This window comes from Asterias rubens, chromosome 11 (assembly GCF_902459465.1).
Source record: "Asterias rubens chromosome 11, eAstRub1.3, whole genome shotgun sequence".
Taxonomy (NCBI): domain Eukaryota; kingdom Metazoa; phylum Echinodermata; class Asteroidea; order Forcipulatida; family Asteriidae; genus Asterias; species Asterias rubens.
In genome coordinates, this window is record NC_047072.1 from 15,408,090 (window position 1) to 15,435,932 (window position 27,843).

General features: G+C 37.3%; 1 protein-coding gene across 3 annotated transcripts; it reads left to right on the top strand.

Annotated features, from left to right (window-relative positions):
• The first annotated feature begins 570 nt into the window (after positions 1-570).
• Positions 571-27,197, top strand: LOC117296476 (paraspeckle component 1-like). Of its 3 annotated transcripts, XR_004519766.1 has the most exons (10): positions 651-1,232; positions 1,740-2,041; positions 2,316-2,474; positions 2,593-2,726; positions 3,283-3,346; positions 3,885-4,062; positions 5,058-5,231; positions 25,112-25,171; positions 25,763-25,825; positions 26,535-27,197. XR_004519766.1 is itself a non-coding variant. In XM_033779422.1 (8 exons), the coding sequence occupies exons 1-8, from the start codon at positions 651-653 to the stop codon at positions 11,127-11,129; spliced, it is 1,815 nt and encodes a 604-aa protein (XP_033635313.1). In that variant the 5' UTR covers positions 571-650; the 3' UTR covers positions 11,130-12,442. The 3 variants fall into 3 exon arrangements, 2 of the variants coding, with proteins under 2 accessions (XP_033635313.1, XP_033635314.1); XM_033779422.1 differs by lacking the exons at positions 25,112-25,171; positions 25,763-25,825; positions 26,535-27,197 and adding an exon at positions 10,908-12,442 and having other exon boundaries at positions 571-1,232; XM_033779423.1 differs by lacking the exons at positions 25,112-25,171; positions 25,763-25,825; positions 26,535-27,197 and adding an exon at positions 10,908-12,442 and having other exon boundaries at positions 571-1,232; positions 3,885-4,047.
• Positions 27,198-27,843: the final 646 nt, after the last annotated feature.

A 27,843-nucleotide genomic window follows, 5' to 3' on the forward strand; every position in this document is an offset into this window, starting at 1 on the left:
TTTTCTTAAACACATTTGCATTGAAGCTTAAAACGACCCCTCCCCACCCCCTGACTTCAAAACTGCAAAGACATCCCCCTCCCCAAACCCCACACAAAACCACACCCACCTTAATATGACATCCATTAAAGTGATATAGCGCCCTCTCGTGCATGAAACAAAGATAATTATTGAGCTGGGAACCAGCCACTACTAGCAGCGCTTCTAGTACAGTAGGAAAGATGGCTGGTAACCCACAATTGGGACGCTGCGTGTGGTTAATTTAAGAACCGAGCCGTGACCCGAGTCGAAGCTTCGTAGACAATCGGCTATTCGGACTCTAGGCTCCTTCACAAATAAGTATTTATATAAATATATTTTGTATCTATAAAGTATGTTTAAATAAATATTGAAACATTTATTAAACTTTTCAAAAATATAATTCTTTTTAAAACTATCTTTATTAAAAGAAATTGTTCAAATGTACTTGTAAAATGTAAACTCAAGTAAATTTATGAGATTTAAATTTCCGCGTCGTATCTTCGGCAAAAACCGGAATAAAGAGAACAGCACCGCAAAGAGTCACTCCGCCATTTTGTCATTCGCTTTGTGTGCATGTGCAGTGAATCTTCCGTTCAATTTCTCTCAAAATTGTCCTAAAATCGCTGAAAATGAATCGTGGTCGCAATGATCGTCCGTACAGGGGAGGCCATAGAAGCAATTACGACAACAGAAAGAACCAACCGCAGCGACCAGCCATCAAAAAAGAAGTCCAAAGTCCTTCGCCCAACGTCGCTGCCGCAAATAATCCCCGTACGCCGGCAGTCACCACGCCAAATGCGAAGCCAAACAACAAGGATGAAGCCAAGGTTACAAAGACGAGTCATCAAGACACGAAGCAAGAGTTGAACAAGTCAATGGAAAGAGGTTCATCTAGTATTTCTTCATCTGGTGATCGTGACAACAGACGCCATCATCAACGAGACCACGACCGACGAGACGGAGGAATGTCTGGCGGTCATATGTCCGGAAATCACGGGGGACACGGCGGTCCCGGGGGCAATCACGACCAAATGATGGTCGAATCTGCCACGCGAAAAACTGAGAAAAAGTTCACACAAAGATGTCGATTGTTTGTTGGAAATCTCACTCCAGATACGACCGAGGACGAGTTCAAAGGCTTGTTTGAAAAGTATGGTGAGATCTCCGAGGTCTTCTTGAATAAGTCAAAAGGATTTGGCTTCATCAGATTGGTAAATTCCTTTGTTTGGAGATTTGAACATCCTATTATTGAAATAAAATATCATGAACCACAGTCTGTGCTGTGAGGAAAAAAGACTTCACATAAAACTGTTTTCCTCTTCAACATGTTCAGTTCAAGGCACATTTGTTGAGTTGAATTTGGAAAACTCCACAATAAAAATTGTCCCAACCCCAAGCATGTGCGCAAATTACAATTAGGCCTAGCACAAAACACTTTTAAACATGTGGGACTTACTATTTTTTTTTTTTAATACTTCAAATGACCTTCATAACTGTTTTGGTGTTCTTATGAAATCATTTTGTCAGATTTTTTTCTAATTATGTTATTAAAATGCAATGCATGATGGTTCAAATGTTCGTACAGTTTCAAACGTCAAGAACTAGTATTTTCAAATTTATATCTTTTCAATGATTTTAAAACTGGTAAGTTTTAATGATTAAAATTTATAAAAACAATTATGAATCTAATTTAAGAATCTTTTTTGTTTTATTCATAGGACACAAGGTACAATGCAGAGGCAGCCAAGGCAGAGTTGGATGGCACAATGAGAAAGAACAGAATGTTGCGTGTACGCTTTGCTACTCACGGTGCCGCCCTAAAAGTCAAAAGTATCCCTCCATGTGTTTCTAATGAGCTATTGGAACAGGCTTTCTCACAGTTTGGTGTTGTGGAGAGAGCAGTTGTGATTGTTGATGATCGTGGCCGACCTACCTCCGAGGGGATTGTTGAGTTTGCAAGGAAACCTGGAGCTCAGAACGCATTGACAAGGATCAAAGAGGGCGTTTTCTTAATAACCTCGTAAGATTTCTAGATTGTGTTTTTCACTTGATTAGTAAACTATGAACAAATCACAGAGATCTATGGACTCTCGAATGGTTTTTGTTTTGAAATATATATACTTGTATTTCTTTTTATTCATTGTTGCTTATTGCTTCAAAGTTCAAATTTTATGTTGTGAAATGAGGAGCAAGTTTTTTTCTGAGGGAAGATTTCTAGGATTTGAAAGTTTGTCCAACTTTTTAAAATGAGAATTATTAATCTAATATGTAGGACTTTATTTTGTATTATTTAGATCTCCAAACCCAATCTCTGTGGAGCCTCTTGAGCAACGTGATGAGGAAGATGGACTTCCTGAGAAGAACTTGCCCAAGAATCAAGCCTATCACCATGAGAGGGAGAACCCACCTAGATTTGCCTCCCCAGGGTCCTTTGAGTTCCAATGGGGAAACAGGTAAGACAAATATCATGGTCTTGTGCAAGGTTAAGAAACTATTGTGAAATGGTGAATGCTTAAATAAGTACTTGTGTGTATTGATAACGGATTTTGATAAAAACTTGTTTTTGTGCAGATGGAAGGCTTTGGAAGATTCTGAGAGACAACAACGTGAAACACTTGAGAGGAAGTTACAAGACAACCGAGATAAAATGGAAGGAGAGATGGACATGATTAAACATGAACATCAAGCAGTCATGATGAGGCAGGGTAGGTTCTTCCTAAACCCTACACTACGCGTCCTTATATCCACATAATATTCTTCAGAGTCTGATTTACATTTTTTTTTTTTTTTTTTTGCCCTGGGAAAATCAGACAAATTGTGATTAAAAAGCCTGAAATGCCCATTAAAGCCTACACCTTGTGAACATATAGGCCAGCCCTTGTACTCAATTAATTGTTCCTTCTTTTTTCCAATAAACAATTATATGCCTGTTCTAGACATCAAACATGACTTTGTAATAGTCATGGTCAGTACAAAAGAGCCGTATAGAATAATATCAAAAATTGTTGTTCAAAGGCTCGACTTGGGAGGCAATCTTGTGAGTATGGCCATTTTTGTATAGCTCAAATACTCCAATAATTGATTTATGGAACCTTTGTTTGTCTGGGAAGTATTGAGCCCTTTAAACTACCAGCTTGCCCAAGAAGATGGATGTAGGAGTGTTTGGAATAATAGGCCGGATGATTAATTAAATCGATTACTTCTAGCATGATTAGTAAGTAATGCATTTTTTTTTTTTTTTTTTTTTTTCATCTCATCCAGAATTGGTCCGTCGTCAGGAGGAATTGAATCGTCTTGAAGAAGCTCAAAGGGAGATGCAGCTAAAGTCAGTGTTTTATAATCAGATACTGTGTCATTATTTGTTTAATTTTTTGTTTTTAATAAATTAGGGCTGGAATTTATTTGAGAGTAAATTCTTGATTCATTTCAAAGTGCAATCCAAATTTTGCAAACAAGATGTTAATTTTTTGTTTTATTTTATTAAGTTGATTCCATCTTCTTCTTTTTTACTATTAAGATGTATCGCTTTAAATGAACAATCCTTTTTGTATTTTATTCTAATACTCTTGTCATACAAGTTTATATTAACAGCACTGTTTAAAACTAAACTGACTTAAATCAGGTCTGGAAACTTGTCTGTCAATGATTGGAAAACTGAATCATTTTGTTGGGGGGAGCTGTAATTTCTCCGTTAACACATTTGTGTATATCTTTCCAGATTTTATATATATTTTTTCTGTTGGGGGGGGGGGGGCAAAGGGTTTCTCCCTCAGGTACAGGATTGCCAATTAAGATTTGAAGATAGGGTGTATAGAACATGTCAAATCTTACCTTAATCATGGATGGTTTGTTTGGGTTTACAGGCGACAAGAGCAGATGCACCAGAGGGAGGAACAGCGAAGACGAGAAGAAGTCTTGATGAAACAGCAGCAGGAAGAGATGTTGCGTCGCCAGCAACAAGGCGGTGGTGGTGGTGGTGGTGTCAGTATGCATCAAGAAATGCGTCGGCGTCAAGCTGATGAAATGGTACGTCATGCTAATGTGAGTGCATTTTTTTTGTTTTTATGGTTGCGGTGGTAGTCTCTCTAAACCTGCGTCTTCATCTTCTAAACATCTTCTAAACATCTAAGTATGCACCATCTCTGTTGTTTTCTTTTGTATCGTTTCAGTTGTGTAAGGCTCTGCAAAGAAAAGAAATTATTTTTAATGATTATAATTTCGCACTTTTCTCAATAAAATGGCTTTGAGGGTGGAAGAGGTAAAATGCAAGAGGTGAAACATTTGTTGAGCTTTGTGAACAGATGCAACGAGCAAGTCGATAGATCATACCTCACTTGGTGTTTGTTTATAGCTGAGTTGTGTGATATTAAAATAGTTCAGCCTCTTTACAATACTTGGTTTGAAATTTACATTAGAATTGTTCAGAGGACCAATTTTCTGTATTTGAACTTTGAAATGTAGCCCAGATTCACACAAAAATATCATTGAACTGTTTGATCAATTTAGAGCAAACTTTTTAGGTGTTATACAGTGGACCCTTTAGATTGCTGGTCCTGTATACTACCGAGGAGTTGAGATGGTCAAAGAATGCTTAAAGCCATTGGACACTTTCGGTAAACATTATTGTCCAAGGCCCACACTTAGTGTATCACAACTTATATATAAAAAGTTACAAACAGGTGAAAATTTAGGCTCAATCAATCATCGGAGTCGGGAGAAAATAACGTGAAAACCCACCCTTGTTTCTGCATGTTTCGCCGTGTCATGACATTGTTTAAAATAAATCTGGAATTCTCGATCCGTTATTCTCGATATCGAGAATTGATATTGTTTTAATGTTTTCTCAAAAAGTAAAGCATTTCATGGAGTAATATTTCAAGAGAAGTCTTTCACCATTACCTTCTGTAAACCCTGTAAGTTATTTGTAAATCTGTGCACTTTTAATTTTTGTTCTGTTCCGAAAGTGTATAATGGCTTTAAGGTCTAATGACCAGGGTTTCTTATTTGTAAAGCTCTTCTATTATTCTGATGATCAGGGCATGAGAGGCAATGGACCACAGGGTCAGATCAATCCGGCTAGTGGTATGGGAGGACCAGGTAATAGTCAAGGTCTACTGAGTAGCCAGGGTCTGCAAGCTCTTCAATCTATTCAAGGTCAATCAGGAGGGAATGGTAACGGTGGAAGGATGGGACCTGGACAAGGACAATCGGTAAGTCAAACTCAATTAATATCTGCGTCTTGATTTGATGAAGACAGCAAACTGGAGAGAATCCTTGCAGAATAATCATTGTTGGAGGATATTGCAGAAATTACGTGGTTTTTATGGTTATACATGATTTCTTCACAGTACTTGCTGACTTAAATTTTGTCCAGAGGTGTTTGATATGTTTCAATCAGACCACTGCCTGGGCTTATAACTTTCAGGCATTATTACCTCTTCACACCCTTCCAAGATATAGTTCTCAAATTAAGAAAGTTTAACCAGAAACCTTTGTTTGTCTAACCTGTACAATCAAAGCATGTACTACTCCCTGTCATCAGAAACCCAAGTTGATAATCTTAGAGTCTGTCTATGGATGTGTGAGGTTGATACATCAAGATGGATTCCATGTTATTTCCGTGCATCGATTCATTACCAAAGAGTAGTAAATTGGCCACTTCTCTTAACATGAAGCAACACACCATCTCATAATCACACCACCTGAAAGCAAACTGACGACAATTACAGCACACTAGTTGAAACATTGAGAATGACCAACTGGCTCTGTTCAGAGCCAACACCTCTCCTAAGAGATAGTTTGCATGGTGTACAACTGTTAACTCCAACCATGCCAAAGTTTAAATCCTACAGCAATGAACTGATGATTCATCTTTCACTCAATCTCCGGAAATATTAATATTGTAACCCCACCTTTTTAGACTTAATATTCACAAGGATAAAGGATGCAATGATTTTTCTTATAATTAATATATATTCACTTGAAGATCAGAAATTGCTCTTTCGCTTTTACCTGAGTGCTGTACATTGTGAAAATGTTCTCCCGTATTAATGTGAAATGGTGCGTTTAATCTTGAAGGAATATTTCAAAGAAGATAAGTCATTGAAACAAAAGAGCTCTGAAAGGGTTTGAGTAGCAAGTTCTTCTAAGGATTTGTTTCTGCTTATGTAAAATAACATCTGAGTGTATGATACAGCAAAAGTTAAGTGAGTGTTGCAACAAGTGGAATTCAATTATGTCTTCTTTTGACTACAATCACTACATATTGGATCATGACCAATTCATGTGTTTTTCACATTTATGTTAGGGTTTTTTTTGGGGGGGGGGGGTGAAGACTGCTTCACTATTGTTTTTCAATGCAGATTATGTATCTAATTACAGTAAGCTACCATATTCTGCAATGCTTATCTGTTGAATAGTGTCAAGATGTAACATTTACTTGTTTGGAAACATTCAAATCATCATCTGACTACGATATCCAGCCTAGAAACAGCAAAGCGATGATCAACAATTCAGCACGGAACCTCACAATTTGCTCTTTGAGGTCAACAGTCTTCAAGATTATGTTAAAACAACACAGTTATCTCGGACCAATATTTATTTCCGTATTTATAATCAATGAGAGACGTCCCATGACTATTTAATTAAGCACAAGTTGAGGGCAGTGTTAATTGGTACTAGTGTTTTGCACATGATCAGAATCTGTTTGTAACTTGGGAGGTGTTTTGTAAAGTAGTAATGACGATGGAATTTGACCATCATGTTATGAATATAGGGACTGTTACCGTGTTTAGATTAGTGATGATAAGATATATAATGGGTTGGATGCCTCTGTCCTGACACTGTTGATTATGTCTTACTGCAACCCCATGTTCATTTAAGTCCATCAATGTGTGTTAACACCCTATTTGAAATAAATTGAGGTTGGTAATGGCGGACACCCTGTGTAGCTGTGCAGTATTGACTTTTTCAAACTTGTACGATGAGGGATTTGGGGGACTTGAACAATGTTCAGATATTCTGAAGGGGGACTTTTTAATCAATAGGCCTGATACTTCGTTCAAGGCAGTTAAATTTCTGCTAGAATATTTTTAATTGGCACCAAGGCAATGACCGGGGCATTAAGACGTTGGCCAGATAAAGTATCGGACCTTCACCATATGCTGTCACAACGCCTTGTGTTCTTCTCACTTTGTGTAGTATGCTTTTCATGGTAAATTATTGCAGGTGTAACTGACAATGGGTGATGACGCTAGACAATCGTGGACAAACAACACAATCAGACAGGATGTATTTTGTGTTGTGTGACCTTGGATAGGGCCACAGTCTTTTGCGCGTAAACTTTAAAATGAGATATGAAAGGAACAAAATAATGACTACTGTAGGTTGCTTACTGAAGAAGTCATTTCCGACGTTGAAGGGAGATCAATGTAATCGTCGTATAAATAAATTTATTACATTATTAATAAATAGTGATCAGTGCAACTTATAACAAGATTTTTTACTCCCATGGCTATCTTATTTTGAACTGATTTAGTCTTTTGACTTGCTAGATAAATTGTCAGGCCCTAGTGACCATCCGAAAAGTCCATGTATTTGGTAGAATCTGTAACACAAAGGATTGCTTACTTTATGAGTGTATTTCTTGTATGTTGTTTCTGTGTTATATGACCAAGTAGAAATTTAGTAACTTTCGCGTTTGGTATTGAAATCCATCTAAATACTGCCTGCCTGCCTGCCTGCCTGTTGCTCTTCATTTATTTACGAATATTCCTGCTGTTTTACAGTTTGCTGAGCTGCTTTACACCAGGTAATCATATCTTCTAAGACGATGCACTATAATAAAAAGTAGGGCCATGTTGACTAAGTACACAGCCCAATGGGATAGGTACCAGACGGCTTTGTACTATGACTTGGATTGGTACCAGACTACTTTATACTACTAGTTGGATTGGTATCGGACAGCTTTGTACTACGACTTAAATTGGTACTAGACAGCTTCGTATTATGACTTGGATTGGTACTATACAGCTTTGTACTACGACTAGAATTGGTACTCGACAGCTTTGTACTTTGACTTTGATTGGTACTAAACAGCTTTGTACTACGACTAGAATTGGTACCAGACAGCTTTGTACTATGGCTTTGATTGGTACTCGACAGCTTTGTACTAAGACTTTGATTGGTACTCGACAGCTTTGTACTATGACTTTGATTGGTACCAGACAGCTTTGTACTATGACTTTGATTGGTACTCGACAGCTTCGTACGACTTGGATTGGTACCAAGCAGCTTTGTACGACTTGGATTGGTACCAGACAGCTTCCTACTATGACTAAGATTGGTACCAGATAGCTTTGACTACGACTTAGATTGGTACCAGATAGCTTCGTACTACGACTTAGATTGGTACTAGACAGCATCGTACTGCGACTTGAATTGGTACAAGACAGTTGTGTGTTACGACTTGGATTGGTACTATACAGCTTTGTACGACGACTAGAATTGGTACTCGACAGCTTTGTACTTTGACTTTGATTGGTACTAAACAGCTTTGTACTACGACTAGAATTGGTACCAGACAGCTTTGTACTATGACTTTGATTGGTACTCGACAGCTTTGTACTATGACTTTGATTGGTACTCGACAGCTTTGTACTATGACTTTGATTGGTACCAGACAGCTTTGTACTATGACTTTGATTGGTACTCGACAGCTTTGTACTTTGACTTTGATTGGTACTAAACAGCTTTGTACTACGACTAGAATTGGTACCAGACAGCTTTGTACTATGACTTTGATTGGTACTCGACAGCTTTGTACTATGACTTTGATTGGTACTCGACAGCTTTGTACTATGACTTTGATTGGTACTCGACAGCTTTGTACTATGACTTTGATTGGTACTCGACAGCTTTGTACTATGACTTGGATTGGTACTCGACAGCTTTGTACTATGACTTTGATTGGTACTATACAGCTTTGTACTAGACTTGGATTGGTACTATACAGCTTTGTACTAGACTTTGATTGGTACTATACAGCTTTGTACTATGACTTGAATTGGTACTCGACAGCTTCGTACAACTTGGATTGGTACCAAGCAGCTTTGTACGACTTGGATTGGTACCAGACAGCTTCCTACTATGACTAAGATTGGTACCAGATAGCTTTGACTACGACTTAGATTGGTACCAGATAGCTTCGTACTACGACTTAGATTGGTACTAGACAGCATCGTACTGCGACTTGAATTGGTACAAGACAGTTGTGTGTTACGACTTGGTTTGGTACTAGACAGCTTTGTACTATGACTTGAATTGGTACCAGACAGCTTCCTTCTATGACTTGGATTGGTACCAGACAGCTTCCTACTACGACTTAGATTGGTACCAGACAGCTTCGTACTACTACTTGGATTGGTACTAGACAGCATTGTACTGCGACTTGAATTGGTACAAGACAGTTGTGTGTTACGACTTGGTTTGGTACTAGACAGCTTTGTACTATGACTTGAATTGGTACCAGACAGCTTCGTACTACACTAGGGTGGCATTGTTATAAGTTTTGGTAAACTAAGGCAGGTAATTTGTTTTCTTATATTTTTTCGATGTCCACTAATGAGCGTGTTTAAAATCATCAATGGGTTCTGATCATGTGCATTATCAAGTACCAATTAATTAAGTAGCAGTATATTTCCAATTATCTATAAAGCCCTTAACAGAAAAAAAGTATATTAAATGTCATTGAGGATTGTCCAGTGTTTTGGCTATTCTGAATAGGTAGCAGCCATATTCGTAAATGCGCTATTTTTGTTTTGATTGAAATTAAACAAGTTATTTGCATCTTGTTACTGACCAAAATAGTTACTAGGGTCATCTTGAAGAAGAGACACTTGATTTTCTTATTACTTTGCCAAGAATTGCTCGTATTGAACAATCATGCATTTGATTTGTTGTGCCTTTTTCCTTATTTGAAATCCAGATTAATTTTATGCTTGCCAATTTCAAGTGTAAACTTGATTAACTCTCATTTTATTTTCGTAAATGCTTGAGTTATGTTTACCTGAAAACATGAATTGACATTCTTCCTTGAATTGAGACAATACAATATGAAATATGAAGTTGACTATTTTTAACAAAAGTAACATTAGGATTCAAAATTCTCATCAAACACCCCCCCCCCCAAACGTGCAACAACAGCGAGATAAAGAGGAAGCAATGAAACGGTGATGTAATCTTCAAGTTTTGTATTAGAGCTAAGAGTAGCCTTATTTTAGGTAAACAGATATCCAGCTTGGGAAATATGAGGGAACGACGCCAACAGTGATTGTCCAAGTCAAGTCCATACTTTTCAGTATATGATCCTTGATGATTTTTTTTTTTGGGGGGGGGGTATGTCATACTTGGCTTCAAATTAACAAGACGCAATTCCATACAAATATTAAGATGACAAAAGCAACTAATCAGTACCTCCACTATCAGTTAACAAAACAGATCATTGAGAATTTTGAATCCTTTTCGTTGTTACAATATGCCAACGGCCAATGTAAACGCTGTTTGAACACTGTTCAAGTGGGTTTATTTCAAAATAGCTTATGTTTGAAGTCACAGCGCTGCGCCAAGAATCATAGCCACTGAACTATTACTAACGTGACCATGTCCTATATCTCTCCTCTCCCATTGGGTAATGTGACTTCTCCTTGCATGATGGATACCAACTTTATCATCGATGTCATCGTAACCATGGAAACATTCTTCGTCCTGATTGGATTCTCAACCTGTCCATATATCACAAACCCCTGATGCTTTTATTAAAAAACTTCTAAACATTGTATGAAATCTAAACAATGTTTATTGTTAACTGGACATGTACTATACCCCAGCGCCAATCTCGCTTTGAACAAGCACCACCGGCAATGGGAGGGCGTGGCCAGGGAGGCCCAGGAGGAATGGGAGGTCCCCAGCAGAGTGGTGGGTCTTATGGAGGGGCATCAGCTGGAGGGCCGCGCCCATTAGATGAGATCCGTACCAGGCCTCCACCTCGTGATATGGACCGACGTGAGAGACGTGATGATTACATGCCTAAGCGTGCTCGCCACTACTAAGCTTTGATTCCGATATTTTTTATAAAGTCATGTGAAATCTGATAAATTAGTGGTGAGTAAGTGATATTATGTTGTTGTAAACCACTTAATGATTAAGATGCATGGTTGTAAATACTTGGGAATCACCATTAGAGACCCATAAACATGTACATGTATAAATGTTAGTGTTCATCACATTAGTTTAGTTCTTGTCATAATCAATCATAACTATTTTGTGTTCAACTCCAAAAGTTTTAACAAAATTTTAGCTTAAATTTGTTTTTGATTGATGTCACTGTACACTAAAAAGCTTCTCGTGAACTTGTTTTAGAAGGAAAAAAATAATGCGACAAAAACATGTTGTCTGCAAGAGAATAAGACCATTGTTGAAAATTGTTTTTTATTTAAGTTCACAGTTTTTTAATATTTTTCAAGTCTATTGAGCTCTCGGTATAATTTCAGTTCAAATTGTAAAATTGAACGAGTTATTAGTTTTGATTTATTATTCACAGCACTTGATCACTGCGCTGTTAATTGCTTCAAAATTGTAAGAAGAACCTTTTAAAAACATAAAAATCATTTAAAAAGAACAAAAATAAGACTATCAGACACAAGTTTTAAAAAGTTGTTTAAGTGCAGAGTTGTAGATAGGATGATTGTGTCATAAAAAAGCTCTTGTATGGCTTTTGTTTGGTGGGGTTAAACACATAGTTAGTTGTGACTTGTCTATAAAGTTAGGGGGTTGGGTGAGAGGAGAATAAGTTGGGAGGAGACATGTTATTTGGTTGGGTCCACACATGAGAGGTTATTGAAGGATGAACCGGGTGTACAAATAAAATCTTGGGTTAGTCAAATTTAGGGAACAATAGGAGGGGTGGGTGTTTGTTTTTTTTAAAGAAAATTTCATGGACTTGTCTTTTAGATTAGAAGAAAAACTTATGAAGTGGTTCCTTTGTTTTGGGGTTATATTTTTATTTTTGGGGGGAGGCAACACAAATGGGGATGGTGTGTTTATTGTGGGAAGTTAACGCCTTGTGAGGGTTTAATGGACGGATCCTTTGTTGTTGTTTTGTTTTTTTTGTTTTTTTCAATATACATATATATTTTTTTAAATTAGGGGGGGAGGCAACACAAACTGGGATGATGTATTGTTTATTGCAGGAAGGTTTGTTTGTTAGGGGTTTAATGGATGGATTCATTGTGATTTGCCGTTTACACTTAAAATAAATTGTTTTAAACAAGTCCCAGATTGCAGATTCTTACCACTGTATCTTTTACATTTAATGTTAGAATAAATACTTGTAGTTCACAGTTTTGATGTCAGTTCAACCAAATCAGTGACCATGTTTGTTTTATTCCTAAATGCTCCATGTTGTGTAGCTACTTTCTTTTCTGTTTACTCCAATTCTAACAATTGATGAAATGTTTGTCTTCATACAAAAAAACACATTAGATTACTTTGAACGTTTCCGATGAAATGAATAAGTTATGACAGATGTCGCACTCATTGTTGGTAGTGATAATAATTAGGCTGATAATAACAACCTTAAAAATTGCACAAACATTGTCTGTTTGACCAACTCTACCTTAAATCTGATGTGTAGGCGAGGGAGAATACTCTCGGCATAAAACCTAGTTGAGTGCTTGATGTTATTACAAGTGCCAGAATATCTCCTGAAATGGCCAACGTTAAGTCACAAAATGAACCCAAAACGTTTCTGAATTTTATCTCGACATCAATTGAAAGTCTATACTTTCTATTCATCAGCCAGGCCTGCTTTTATTTTAATGATTTGGGGGAACCTAGCCCCATTGTGAAGTCAGAATTAATCACTGATCAATGCTCCATTTAGAGTGCGGTAGTAATACTTGGTAAACTTGAGGCAAAGTTTAACCTTCCTCAGACTTATCTCAAGCATACAAACTCTTGTGTTTTTTTATGAGAGATAATCTAACAAAACAATGCCTCAGCCCTTGCAGGTTCTCATTGATACACCTAGGTTAAGAGCAGCAATTTAAGGTTAAGTGGACCTTTTAAGGGACACAAGCATCATGGCTGGCCACAGGCCTGGAATTACATGCAGGACACAGGCCTGTAATTACATGCAGACCAAGGAGGCAATGGCCTCTGCTGCCCCTGACCTTGGCTTCGGTACCCCTTCGGTTGCCATTTCAAAGATGAAATTCCAGGCCTGTGGCCACAGGATGAGATTCTAACTGTACACGTACCACTAGAACAAAGTCTGAAGCACTCTGAGATGGCACACAGTTTTTGCATTTATTTTACTTTTTGACCAAAAGTGTTGATGTTTTTTTTACCAAAAGGTATTTATGAATAGGAACCAAAGTGTGTTGAATCGGTTTTCAACTAGTGGTTTAAACCCGCCGAGGCCTGGTTCTTGATAATTTACCCCGACTTCGTCTCGGTAAAATTATCAAGAACCAGGCCTAGTTGGGATTAAACCACTAGTTGAAAACCTCTCCACAACACTATGATACCCTTATTTAGCGAAACCAGACTTCATGTTATTACATGATTTGTTGTTCATCTGAGACACACTGAGTTTGGTGGCTGTGAAAAAGCTATGCATTAATCTTTTCTGGCCTGCATGTTGGCCAATTGACCCGGGCGCTGTAAAGTTGTTTTTCTTGTTGTTTAAGACACTGCTCATAATGACAACACGTGAAGATTTCTTTCTTTTTTTTTGGGGGGGGGGACGACGACTAACAGTGTTGTAGCTAGACCAATTGTAGTGGTGGGCTCTAATTTAGTCCATCAAGGGCTAGTGGTTCAACATAACTATTCACGTTTAGATATGGGGCCATCATTAGTGAAGTGCAATCTGGGGGAAATCTGTGATGGGCAGCAGAGAGTATTTTGCTCAGAGTGCTGGGCGAAATTTGTTAGTTCTGGACAGGCCCACCCGGCACCGCCCACCGTGGCTACAACATTGACAACTAATCGTATACGGATATTCTGAATTGCCTTCAGCTTTTTTAGATGAACTTGCGAGTAAGCCTGGGCGACTACAGAAACATATAGCTCAAATAGTCACCGCCTCAAATAGTAAGAACTAATTTTTAATTCCCAAGATGCGTTGTTGCATATTGCCTGCCGCAGGTGCAATATACTAAAACTTGTGCTGAAAGGTTCGAAGGATTGTCTCACTGATGTTTGATTGTGTTTCTTAAGTAAATGATGTCGTGAATAGTCGCACTAGTCGCCCAGGCTTACTGGTGAGATTGTAGAAGTGGGAGGAAGCTTTGCTAAGTTTAGGCCTGTTACTGTAAGATTGATTATTGAGCCTGATTTCATCCAGTGGATGTGGAACGGTTCGAGTATCCCATACAATAATACATGTGCGCATAATTAGTGCACATAGGATTACAGGTGAAATCTGAGTACAAGCAACACAGGCAACCATCATAGTGCGCAGTCATTTTGAAGCAATGCGTTGCACAGCTTTACCAAAAAAAAAAATGACAGCATAGCATCCATCTTGGCAGCTTGTTTTATTTGTTAACTGTACTCGGTTCCTTCCCAAGATGCATTGCAGTATGTTTTTAAGGAAGTGCTTTTGCATATGGCCTATTGAATTTAAAAAAAAAAATTACAGGTTAGTTTTTCTCATATTTTGAGGAAGACTTTTAATCTTGATCCAACTTAAATTCTAAATAGAGATCAAGAAATAGTTACATGATTCCTTGCTCGAACTTGAATGCCAAAGGCAGCCCGAAAGAGAAAGAGTAATTATTTCACATTTCAACAGAACAATGAGGGCTCAATGTTGCAGGCTTAGAATTACACAAAGGCCTTGTCCTGCCCTGCGTTGCTCCTAGTTTCGGCCTTTGTGCCCCTTCAAAAGTTTCCCAGTGACTTTAAGATTTTTCAATGGAAGTGCGCTTTGCAGAATGAAAATTGCCTTGCCCTTTTAGAGATGAAATTCCAGGCCCGATATTGGATATGTAATCAATAATATTTATCTTTAACTCTCCTGATATGTAATCAATAATATTTATCTTTTACTCTCACAGTGATGTGTTTTAGCACTGTGTACTCAGTACTCTCCCGAGTCCTGTGAACAAAATCCACAGGCTGAAATTTGTTTTTTTTTATAAAATGGTTTTTTTTTATAAAATAAATTAACTGTGTTGTCCTGAAGATTTTATAAGTATGGATTTTATTTTTAAAATTTTTTTTTACCCGTACACCGATGTGTGTTAGCACTGTATACTAAGTACTTTCCTGTGAAAAAATATCACATGCATGTTACTCGGGTGGGATTCGAATCTTGCAATTCCAGAGCAGTATGGATTTGTTGGATTCATTTCACTAACAATACATTATTGATACATGTACATGTTTGTTAGCAGCAAAGACAAACTTGGGTCCAAACTGCAACCTTACTGCTTGGACACAAGTTTTCCAAAGCACTCATAGCCAAAGATAACAGGTTACAGTAGAATGTCTTGATTGGCCAGATAGGCTGGTCAGTGTTTTCTATTCATGTTAAATGGGAACTCCTAACATTATTTCTGATCGTCAAGCAAGTCATGCCGAGTTTCACACAAAACTACCGTCCAGCTGCATCCTTGCATTCAAAGAGATGCCTTATGTTGAATAACCACAGAAAGTGATGGACTTCTGTTAACAAATTGTTTTTCTTTGATCAAATTTATTTGGCTGAAGCCAAATCCATGTTGTAGTTTTGAAAAGATCTATGCAACATATTTTACCAACTGTGAATGGTTACCTTTTCAAACTAGAACTTAAAGGGGTATTCAAATTTATACCAGTACCAGAAACATCAAAAACTTTCTTGCAGAACACTTGTGACAAGAAGCCGAACAATAACAGTGTCATTTGAGAATTTAAACAAATAGGAACAAAATCTATAAAGATGACATCTATGAATTTCATTGAGCAAATGAAACAAAAACAATGTTTCTTTTTCAGTAGCAATCTTTTTCAAAGTAGGGTTGATAACCACCACTAAGTACCTACCAGTGGGGCATCTTCAAAAGTATCTAAAATAGTAAGGACGTTCCCTCCCCTCAAAAGTACCAGATTTGAACAGTAACTCTGGGAATTATTATTTCTTTGCTTGTACATCTTGAGATGAAAAAGCGGACATAGGAAAAATATTGTCCTACGTCCAGCCCTCCCCCCAAAATATAAAAATGAGTGGGGTGGGGTGGGGGTGTCTGTCGTGTGTTACAAAGAAGTTTCTTCAAGTTGGACCCTGTAAGTGATAAGACAACATCAAGAGGACACAAGATCATCCACAAGATAACCAACTGAGAGTTAAAAAACTCATCAAAGTATTGTTTGGATGACCATGTGGCCCCTGATGTTTTGGCTTCAGCTGATGTGATTCTACAGACGTAGGGCCTTTCATCATGTCATGCTAAAGTATCTGTGATCGTACTACCCTAATATGGCATCCTACTTATACTGTTGATGTCAGTGAACCAGATCCCATTTTGAATTGTGACAATAAGACATACTTCACCATGTGAATTTACTGATCTAAGACTGATGCCATGGATGAAGACGCTGGTCCAGGAAAAGGAAATCAAAAGTTGCAGTTAATACAATCGGCTTAAAATTGCGCACTGTTAAATGGTTTGATGTAAGTATTGTTAAAGTTGGTGATTATTTGTGGACACTTTTTGTACTCGGTTATCTGTGCCTTTTAAAAATAGGACCAATGTTTTTCCCCATTTATTTAAAACCATCTTTAATGACAGTTGCCCATCCAGCAGAGTTGATTATTTGGAACCCGCACATGATAAAAAATTCATCAGCATTTTAAAACAAATGACAAGATTTTGGCAGAAAGGGGCACAAAGACTTATTGAGCCCCCTTTCCATGTGCAATTTTTTGTAGTAATTTTGTGTGGGTACATGTACTGGTCTTGGTGTTAATTCAAAAGAAGATTGATTCTTAAGTGCCCCACAAATTAAACTGGTGCTCTTCTATTTTGACTTCCTTCCCACAGCTTTAAGGGCCTGACCTGAAACATTTCTCCAAGTGTTTAACATGGCATCTTCCAAATGCTGTTTTCTTCCCCTGAACACATGAGCCTTTGAAATTCCATTTTAATTTGTAGAGTTAAAAAAAAAAGCATGAACAATTTCATGGCATACATTTTGTAAACCAACTTTTAATTTATTATGGGAAGATTGTGTTTTGATAAGTACTTGTTAAAATACTAAATGTTCTTTGGAAATCAGCTCAATTTACATGAATCCAAACACATAAAACTAGACACAGTAGTTGGAGAAAGATCACAAATACTGGCTTAATCAAAAAAGGAATAAACAAGTTTGCCCAACAATCGTGAAAATCCTGGTAGGTGTCTGCTGAACTTGTGACTTAATAGATTCTGACTGTCTTTGTATTTCATCATTCAACTCTTTGCCTTAAATAATTACCTGATTAATTTGCATATTTACATTATAATGTACTTGTAACTGCTGTTGGATTCCAGACACTCGCCATTAGTATCCTTACACAACAGTTATTGGTATGAAAGGCACCAGTCTGTACTAGAATAAGACTTAGCCTCACCTTAATTCCATGAGTTTTGTGTTGTTTAAAACCTGATATGGGTACTGAGAGGGTTGCGTAATGCTATTATGACTGTGTCTGACTGTACCGTCTTAAGTTTCCCCCTTGTAATTCTTCACCTAGCCAAACTATCAATTACTCCCAAAGCTTACAGGTGATCATAACAGGTGTAACTACAGGTGGCAGATTCTATACAAGTGTTGCAATGAGCTTCAGCGAGAACCCAGGATCGATCTATCTACCAGAGTGCGATCGATCTATCTACCAGAGTGCGATCAATAAACTATAAGAGACGCATGGAATAACCCAAGCATAAGGAAGGTATTCTGTATAATAAACGACCACTGTTGATGTTCTGCAGTGGTAAGGTGATGTGTACAAGGATAGCACCTAGACCTAGCAGACCATACTTTTATTGTTGTAACTTGCATTTTTCAGGTCTTAAAAAATCTTACTTTGTAATAATATGACAAGTTTTTCTTGGAATTTTCCCAAGCTGTGTTAATAATTTTCTCAGCCTCTTTGTATGCCATGTTTAAAAGAAATCTTTGAGGACTTTGTTATTGTAAGTATGTTTGTGTCGCTAAGCTTTGACTTGCAACAAAACACATACAGAAATGCATTTGTTGCACCATGTGTTAGCTAAATGCAATGCGCAACTGCATTGGGTTATATCATGCAAAGTCCTGAGGCTGTGCTTTTGTACTTAAATAACTCCTTTAGTCCTTAAGTACTGTCCTTTATTACTTTAGACTTGAGGCGCAAGGGACTGTTATAAACTGAATGAGACCTCATCTTTGTATATGACTGCGGAAGCAAAAGACGTATACAATACTGATATAATAATTTTGTTATTCTGAAGTTGTGCCTTTTCCACTGCATAATATGTAAGATGTAGCATTTTGAAAACAAGAAACATCACTATGTCAGGCATTTAATTTCTCAACTGTTGAATAAGGTGCCTTATCTTGATATTTATTAAAGCTATTGTGTAAAGCGAGTCAAAGACATAATCATATTTAACCCTAAGGAAATTAGCTTGTGAGTCAGTGCAGACATTGCCCAAATGAACACTGCACCCCTTGAGTTATCAAGAAGCTTTTGTATTTGATCAACGTTTTAGGGATATACTGGAAGAGTGAAACAAAGAATGGACCCTGTGCAATATGACATGAAAATCTTAAACAGCGCCCTCACTGAGGTCCAAGGAAGGCGTTTTCTTTTCTGCGAGTTATGTGTGGCCCCTACCCACTGGAGTAGTTTTTATTGTCAGCAATGGTGGTCTATGCAATGGGTCTACTATTTGAATGTATTCTTAAATGATAAGAATACATACAAACATCTTGAAAGATGGTAAACTTTTTTGAGTATTTTACCAAACATTTTCTTGAAAAGTGACATCATGAATTAAAAAATATAGTGTGAAAATACGGGATAAACACCTCGGGCACGACGTTTTTAATGGAATCTCTGTTGCGACCGCTAAATGATGATTATGATGGAAAGAAGCTTATTAGGATAAAGCCTGTCTAATTTAGTTGATCATATTATTGATATCGATGTATGTAAACAACTTATTCTAACCTTGTGACTTCTTTTATCTACAGCTTTATACCTTGGAAGTGACAACATTACTGAGAATGAGTTTGAACCATAAACCCGAAGGGTTTAAAATCTCTATCAAAATGGGATTGGGGAGGGCGGATTAGTGACCATGTAAAAATTGTTTAAGAAGTGGGAAGGTGGAACAGGCCTGTATGCTTGGTTTTTTGAGAGGGCAAGGGCACCAAGGCATTTTCTCCTTGTAAACCAAAAGGCAACCTATAAGGGAATAGTAAATTTGTACGGGAACATTTCAAGGGCACCAAGGCAATGAATGACCTGTGTTGCCTCCCTGAAGTATCAGGCCTGGTGGGACGTGACTAAACCATTGAACACCAGTGATTGGCTAACTCATAGGTGGACTCGTGGAGTTAAGAATTTGCAGTGCTAATTCAACACTGCTAATATTACTTTTTGGGGGAGGGAAACGTTTGGTCACTAAAAATGTTTTGCGTCGTTGTTGGTAAGCGCAAGCAACTTTTTTTGTTGCTCTAAATTGGAAATTTGTTTATTATTTTACATCATAAGTCTTCCCCATTAAATTGGCAAAACAAAACCAAGATGTAAAGAAGGGCATTGTTGTATATCTCATATGGCTAAGTATGGATTGACCATGCATCAGAGCAGAATGGAGCTTATGCGAAACACAAGTTGCCATTCTGAGCTTAAATTTAAAAAAAATCTACATTTACTGCCTGTTCCTTCCAAAAGTGTGTCAATGTCATTTTAAATCATGAACTCCGCTCAAGTTATATCTTACATGTGTAAAGGTTTTGTGAGGTTCTTCTTTTTCACTGCATGTTATTTTAAACAAAACATTACTTGGGGGGAGCGGGGGTGAAGGGATACAGTCTTAGTATGTTGCATGTCCCTCCCTGCTGTAGACGACATAATATTCATAATAAGGCACCTGACAATTGAATATAACGCCATTATAATTATGAGATTATAATCATTACTTTGGACAATACTACCCCAGTTTTTTCAGTCCTTGAACCATATTATCTCCATATGGAAGTGCAGCATGTGCAACAAGGACTGTCTCTGCTCACACAGGTACCCATTTTATCCTTGGGTGAAGATGCAAATAACAGCGAAGCATTTTGCTGTTGGACATGACTGTCATAACCAGGATTCATTCGAACATGCACCCTAATGACTTTGCTACCAGAACCCGAGTCTATTCCAGTACAGAAGACTTGTGAAATATCCCCTCCCCCTTTTCATCCATCCCCTCCTTGTCCCCCTTCCTTGATCCCTTGCCTCACCCTGGATAAACTTTGTGTTATACTGTTGGTAGTGTCCTTAAAGTCAAGTATCAAGGTTGAGTCTCTAGTCATTAGAGATCAAGTCTTGATTATTTAAGGGGGGGGGGGGATCTGACAGGGTCTAAATATTTGCAATCCTTGTGTTCTCGGATGCAACTTTGAATCATGAATTGTAAACCTTTCAAATGATGGCGGGGGGGGGGGGGGGTGCATGACAATGAGCAACATTCACTGGATTATATCATCATTACTCAGTGTTCTCTAACATGTAATAAAAAGGGCACATCCAAGCTTTCTTTGGTGATCACCAGGTTTAAAAAGTGCCACCAAGGTTTGAAGTCCTTCTGCCACGTTTTTTCTCCCTCTTTTTGTTTTCCAGTTCAGTTATTTCAGAGTTTGAATGCAAATTTCATTGATCTTTACTCAAAGAAGTTAGAAGGAAGTGGCCATTAGGAATCACTTTAAAGTTCATCACCATGATCACATACATTTTTCTGGGTCCTTAAGTGGGCCCAAGACCCATGCCTGTAAAGTCTTCATGCTCGACAAGCCCCAGCCCCCCCCCCCCCCCCCATTAAAGTTGGCGAACACTGATTTACTCGTAGACACCTGCATGTATGCATTTTACAACCCAAATTCTTGGCTCGATGCTTAACATGGGGTCAACTCGTATCGTTCAAGCTCTGGACAGAACAAGGGGATGCAATTTCCAAGGACTGGGGGAAAGAATTTGTTCAATATCAAGCATCTTGTTAAGTAAGTTGACCACGCATCTGGAAAATGGCTTTTGTCAAATGTGATCGAGCAAGTTGTACCTACTACACACTTTTCTTTCTAAATCTTTTTCCAGAAGGGGATGCTATGGGAATGCTGAGTGGTCTTCTATTTCATTTTGTAAAAGTGCTCGTTCAAAGTTGTCTGTTTTTTTTTCATGGGGGGGGTGCCGATTTTATTTTTCCTTCATGTTTTTCGGTAAGTTAAAAAAAAAAAAATTAAGCCAACTGAATTTCGACAAAAGGATCCACCATTCTAAATGGCTAAGATCTTCCTAGTGTGTAGCGCAGTCATTAAATTAACTTAAATGTCTTGGATTTAAAGAAAGGCACCAGTCAATACTTGAGACTTTCCTAAACTTCCAAGTTTTACTAAAATAAACACATGACTGCTAGGTGGTCTATAATAGATGTTCAATTTGCATCAGGGATAATGAATATTTATTTTGGTTATACGGCGATGTGTGTTAGCACTGTATACTCAGTACTTTCCCGAGTCCTGTGAAAAAAAATATCACAGGCATTACTCAGGTGGGATTCAAACCCACGACCCTTGCAAGTCTAAAGCAGTTTCTTGACTACCGAGGTTGCCCGGTAGCTAGAGGCAGTTCAAATCCTATGCAGGGTGGTTGATAAGTGCAAACCATCAACATTTTCTGAGAAAGAAAAATACTCTTTTCATGTTTCGCACATTTTTGGTGTTGCAAATCACCCCAACAAAATCTCCATTTGACCATTAAATAAATATTCAAGTGCCCAAATATTGACAAGTTTTCTGGGAATGGTTTCATCTCGCAATTTTGCATAGCAAAATATTTAGACTGAATGTTTTTGTGCACAAAGAATTTACGAGAAAAATAGTTCAGCTGGTTTTCATAAAAGTAGTCTTTTCACAATGGCATTTCAGTGATTGTCCAAGGGGGGAGAAGGGGTTAGGTTATCTGGGATTCCATACTCGTCCGAATAGATGGTCTACCTTGAGAAGGAGTGGGGAAACTAATGATGAGGAAATTATTTTGATAACCCCAGTTTCTTTACAATAGAACGTTGCTATGTTTGTAAAGTAATCAGCATCGACAGTACAGGAGATGAGCTCAAGATAGTTCTCAAGATAGTTCTCAAGATATTACTCTAGTTTGTGTTCTTAATGCAGAGCTATGCTGCAGGTAAGTATAATGTATTTGTTTTAAAAGACAATTATCACGTAAATGTTACAGCACTTGGAATCTATTGGCAAATTATATGTGTTGGAGGCATTGGCAAAGATGCGAGTGTATTATGATGGCATTTGGAACAAGGTGAAAACTGCCGACATTTCATTATGTTTTGTAAAATAATCGACAAATATCAATAATTAATTTCCTTTGGTGTGATGTAACTTGTTAGTTGTTGTTTATAGATCAATAGTAGACAATAGATGAAGGCACCTGTCAATGTAATGGAGCTTGTTTACCTTGTTATACAAAACAAGGTTTGGTAATCAGATACATGCACATGTATTCTTTTTTGTGTGTCTAGTTTTGTTGAGATTTGTCATCCAAAATGCAAATCCCATCTCTGCAGTATACTTGCGGCTAATTCATGATGTCAAAAAGAACTAAAGGCACAACAGAAAAGTGAGAAGGAAAAGTGAAGCCTAACCAGCGATTATATTTACAAAAATTAATTCAGAAAGAAAAATGTATCCTTTTCAAATTCACTTTGAATGAGATTTGAATTGATGTCGAAGTTGCAAGATAAAAATGACAGAAAAAACACCCTTGTCACACAAAGTTGTGTGCTTTCAGATGCTTGATTTCGAGACTGCAAAATCTAATTCTGAGGTCTTGAAATCAAATTCGTGGAAAATTACTTCTTTCTCGAAAACTATGTTAATTCAGAGGGAGCCGTTTCTTACAATGTTTTATACCATCAACCTCTCCCCATTACTTGTTACCGAGTAAGAATTTATGCTAATAATTACTTTTAGTAATTACCAATCGTGTCCACTGCCTTTAAGGAAGAAAGAAGAAGCACTCCGCAAGTGCTAAACATATAAGCTAATTTTCCGGGATCTTAGACAAGTGTGTCAATCACACTAACAAGCTCACACGTATGTCCTTTACCTTTATTCATGTGCACTGGCTTTACTACTAGTGCAGTTTGGCGCATCAAAATGTGGTGAAGTGGAATGTTTCAACTTAAAGCTTGGTATTTTCAGCAAAAGTGACGTCGTTGGTGCAGAGTGCTATTATTCTATTATAGAAATTGACTGTCTTTATTTGGCAAATGATTTGGATGGAAGGCTATCATCTATCATGAATCCTATGAAACCATTCTTGAAAACAATTTCCGTAAGCCAATATCTACATGTTACTAAATGACAAAAGGACATTTTTGTCCCCTCTTATAATTTGTAATACTATGAGAAATCAACTTGTGGACATTTTATACACTGGAGTATCAGTAAGAAATGCCAGACGAGATGTAGGTTGATAACTATCATCTTTGTTCTGAAAGACTTGCACTAAACTTAAGTCAACTGAAACGACTTCTTGGCTTTGTCCTTAGGTTACAATTCTGTAAGATTGGTACTTAAGTATTAAGTGGGATTTGTAGATGGACAGACTCTGATGATGTCCAGACTTCTATAAAATTGAATTTGTATTTACAATCATCTTTATGGGGCTAACCCATCCAGTGTGGCTGATTATTTTAGGCCTTCTCGTTAAAAATGTACAGGAAATAAAGAATGGATCAATGCAGCGACAATACAAATTTGAAATTACAAAGTAAAACAAAGCAAAAAGGCAAAGAGTATGGCATAGACAGGGCTGGAACTACACACGCCATGACATCTGCTACCTTGGTCTTGGCTTTGATGCCCCTTCAAATGCCCGTTTGAAAATGACCTCGCCCGTTAGAAACAGGTGTTATCTTCCCGAATTCAACGTCTTAAATCGCAACTCTTGACAGAGTGCTACAGACAAACTAGTATTAACCGATGTGTCGGTGAGCAACACTCGTGTAGCATCTGAAGTTTGTATTTCTCTCTAAGTGGGTATTGTATTGCAAACAACCAAACCTATTGTGTGCTACCTCATTAGACACCGCAATTGATGTCTGTAAAGAAAGATACAATTTATTAACAGAGGGATTGGGTTTATTGGAGAAGCATCAAAAGGACATAAACCTGAACCTACTGATAGTTCAGTCCCACTGAGATCTGCTATTCACTGCTTGATCAACAGCTCGGTTACTTGTGGCATATATATTGACCAGCAACGCTTAGTAGTGTTTCACTGCCAGCGGACAAATAGGATGATATAAAAATGGCACAATTGCTACAGTGAATAGCAATGCATGTTTGTTCCATCTGACTGACCAGTTATTTTACAGTTTAACATTATCCAGATACCAAACATGTGCCCTTTAGTATTCTACTTCTCAAAGCCTTTGTTTCTCGCTTAAAATGGTGTGTTTTGTTTTAAGGAATTGCTTGTAAAGTTTAATCTCGTCATTGGACAAAGAAGTTGGTTGGAAACATTTAGAACAGGAAAGTCTGTAAGATGGTAACATTGTAAATATTCTCATTGTCTTGACATTAACCTTATAGACTTGAAGTTCTTTTTTGTTTAAGAATTGTCTTCGAAATTGCATATTGAACATGATCAAACTCATAGTAATCACTGTAACTAACTTTTCTTGTTTAAATCTCCTCAATAATTATCTGCATTAGGGTTGAAATATTTGATGATATTTTACTAACACATTTTAAATATTTTAAAAAATTTTTGTTTTGTAAGGTATGGTTAGCCAGTCCAGGATGAACTGTACCTTTGCCAGTTACTGATGCCTAATGAATGGTGAGTTTATCTTTTGTTATAAATATAATTTGAGTGCTATACTTGCAGGTGTAAAGGCCCGGCCACACTGGCCTCGATAACAATGCACACCCTGATCAGTGGAATAAGCGTGCACGTATTCTGCGCGGAGCAGTTAAACCAATAGAATTCGTTCTCTTTCACCGTGATCGTTATAATTTTCGGTATCGCTGCAGTGTAACTGGCGCTAAAGTTTGATACTAAAGTTTATTAATTTGATTCTTGAAAAAATCTTGTAAGAAATGTAGAATTGTTTGAGTGAACTTGTGGTACAAAGACATGACAAGCGACAATGTCTCAAGTTTATTCAACAGGTTACTCTCTCATGTTATAAGCAATAAACAAGATTTGTTGCTGTACCCAAAGTTTGATCTTTTGGCCTGGAATTTTATGGAGACATAGAGTTGAAGATTTTCTAATGGCCTTTTCCTCTTAAAGATAAAATTCTTTCAGTTGTGTTTGTTAGCAATACAGATACAATAACTGATTGTATTGTTTAAACTTCTTTCTTAGTTTCATTTGTTTATTGTTTTCACTTTTAAATTGTTTTCACTTGTTTATTGTTTTCATTAGGTTGGCTTTGATGAATCAGCAGGAGAATGTGTCGACAGATGATGAGACTATTCTGGAATTGAGGTGAGGATCAAGCTGGGCCTGAGTTATTCATCAAGCGTGCATGGAATTCTCATAGTGTTGTACTTATTTGTTTGGCTGCAAACCTTTACGAAATGAAGACATCTGCTATTGCAAAATATGACTGTTCCAAAAGCTGGGAAAACGAGCATTTGTGGTTGTTGCAGTCTGAACTCCTCTTGTTCATTTCTAACCTCAAATTTAAATACATGTAGGTGTTCTGAGCAGTCTTGTATTGTACCCTTGTTTCTTCAGGCTAATTTGAGAATTGTTTTCCACTAACGTTGGTCTTTGCATTGTCTTTTAAACTTGATCGATCAACACTTTTTATAGTTGATGGTGACCTGATTTGACCTCGCTTCCTGTTCAAACCAGAAGTTTAATTAAAATTTACATTTTAATGTTCTTTTTGGTTTAGCTTTTAAAATTCACACACACTCACAAAACATAAACAGTTTGAGTTTGTGTTAACACAAGCCCTAAACTTTTTTTTCATCTTATTATGAAAACCCTACCAGCACCTATTTCATCGTGTGAGAGAGATTAACGTCATCATTATGTGTTTCACACAAAGTGCATGTAATTTAAATTGGTTCTTTATTAGTAACAACAAATTATGATTTGTGAGTATCTTTATTAGGCAGTGGTACATTATTCTCAGATGACCCCCCAAATATTAAACCTTGCCTCTTGTCTTCTTTTCTTCATGCAGGAACTCTTGGTTGCAAATACGATGGAGGTCTTGCTTCTAGTGAAGAGGAGAGTGTTCCATGTTGCAACGGACACTCGTAGTCGCATGACGTTTGCATATCCATAAATCTTTATCACACTGTGGCAGTCTCTGTCTGGTCCCCTGTGTTCACAGTAAATCATAAAGCCGTCTGACTATATCTCCATCAAGCATTGTAGTTTGGTGGTGTGTATTTTGCTATGATGAAGAAACAAAAACCTGATGGGGTAAAATAGAATCTTATTTTTCCCGTTTTCCCTTGTATTTTTTTTGGGGGGGGTTGAGGTAGTTGTGGGATACATTTTTCAAAACCCTGGTGCAAACAATTCTTGGATGAGTCTTAACTTTTTCTTTTTTTTACTAGAAAAAAACAAGCAAAGTCTACCAAATCTGTTGTGAGCTACAGGAGGGCCTGATTTCACAAGGGGTTAATATCAATCTTAGTCCAATGCTCGATTTCACAAAGCACTAAAAAGATTCTTTTTAAGATGAGTTGTCAATATCACTATAATTATTTGTATTGTGACATCACACTTTGCTAAGCAATTAAGATTAATACAAAATTGTTAAGATCGGTTCGTACTCTTTGTGAAATCGAGCCCAGGTCGTGCAACAAAAAATACAATCGTTTTTTTTTAACAAAAACACATTAAACCTGAGTCACAGATAATTCAGTTATTTTGTTGTGTTTCTTTATGAATTAATAAATGAAAAGTGTCTTGAAGAGAAACTGATAAACCTCTGTTCAGTGATTATGATTATTGTTACGTTATCTCTTTTTAGTGATTGTACGTGTTGTATCTGTATGTCTGCCTGTTAGTCTTGGTTCATGCTGACATTTCACAATTCTTCAAACTGATAAACCCAAATAACCAAATTAATGTGTACACATGTATTGTGTCTCCCTTCGGAATTATTTCTTATTTTATTTCAAAATCAATCTGCTAGTATACTAAGGTTGAATAAGACCTAAATGCACTCTCTTTGAACCAAGACTAGCTGTCTGACTCTTTTGTTAAATACAAAAAGGAGCTTGAATTACCTAGGGTTGAGTTTCAATTCAGTTATTTTGAAGTGAGGTACTCAAAACTCATGTTTTTGAGGGAAATGTTAAATTCTTCATGTTCTGGGATTGGGCACTTGTAACAGATTAGTAAATAAGGGCTAAAATAAATAGTTGGTAAGAAAGCATCTTACCAGGGAGCCTTGTTAAACGTTTGGATATGACGAATACTTGCTTTGCGAAGCAAGATTTATGAGGGAATATCATTATACATGTAGTATTTTCCCC

What these genes read in the sequence shown, in the direction of transcription:
- LOC117296476 (XM_033779422.1), top strand. Translation starts at nt 651, where the DNA reads ATGAATCGTGGTCGCAATGATCGTCCGTACAGGGGAGGCCATAGAAGC. An exon ending in AGCAGTCATGATGAGGCAGG is followed by an intron (nt 2,727 to 3,282) that starts GTAGGTTCTTCC and finishes CATCTCATCCAG; the next exon opens with AATTGGTCCGTCGTCAGGAG. An exon ending in GACCTGGACAAGGACAATCG is followed by an intron (nt 5,232 to 10,907) that starts GTAAGTCAAACT and finishes ACTATACCCCAG; the next exon opens with CGCCAATCTCGCTTTGAACA.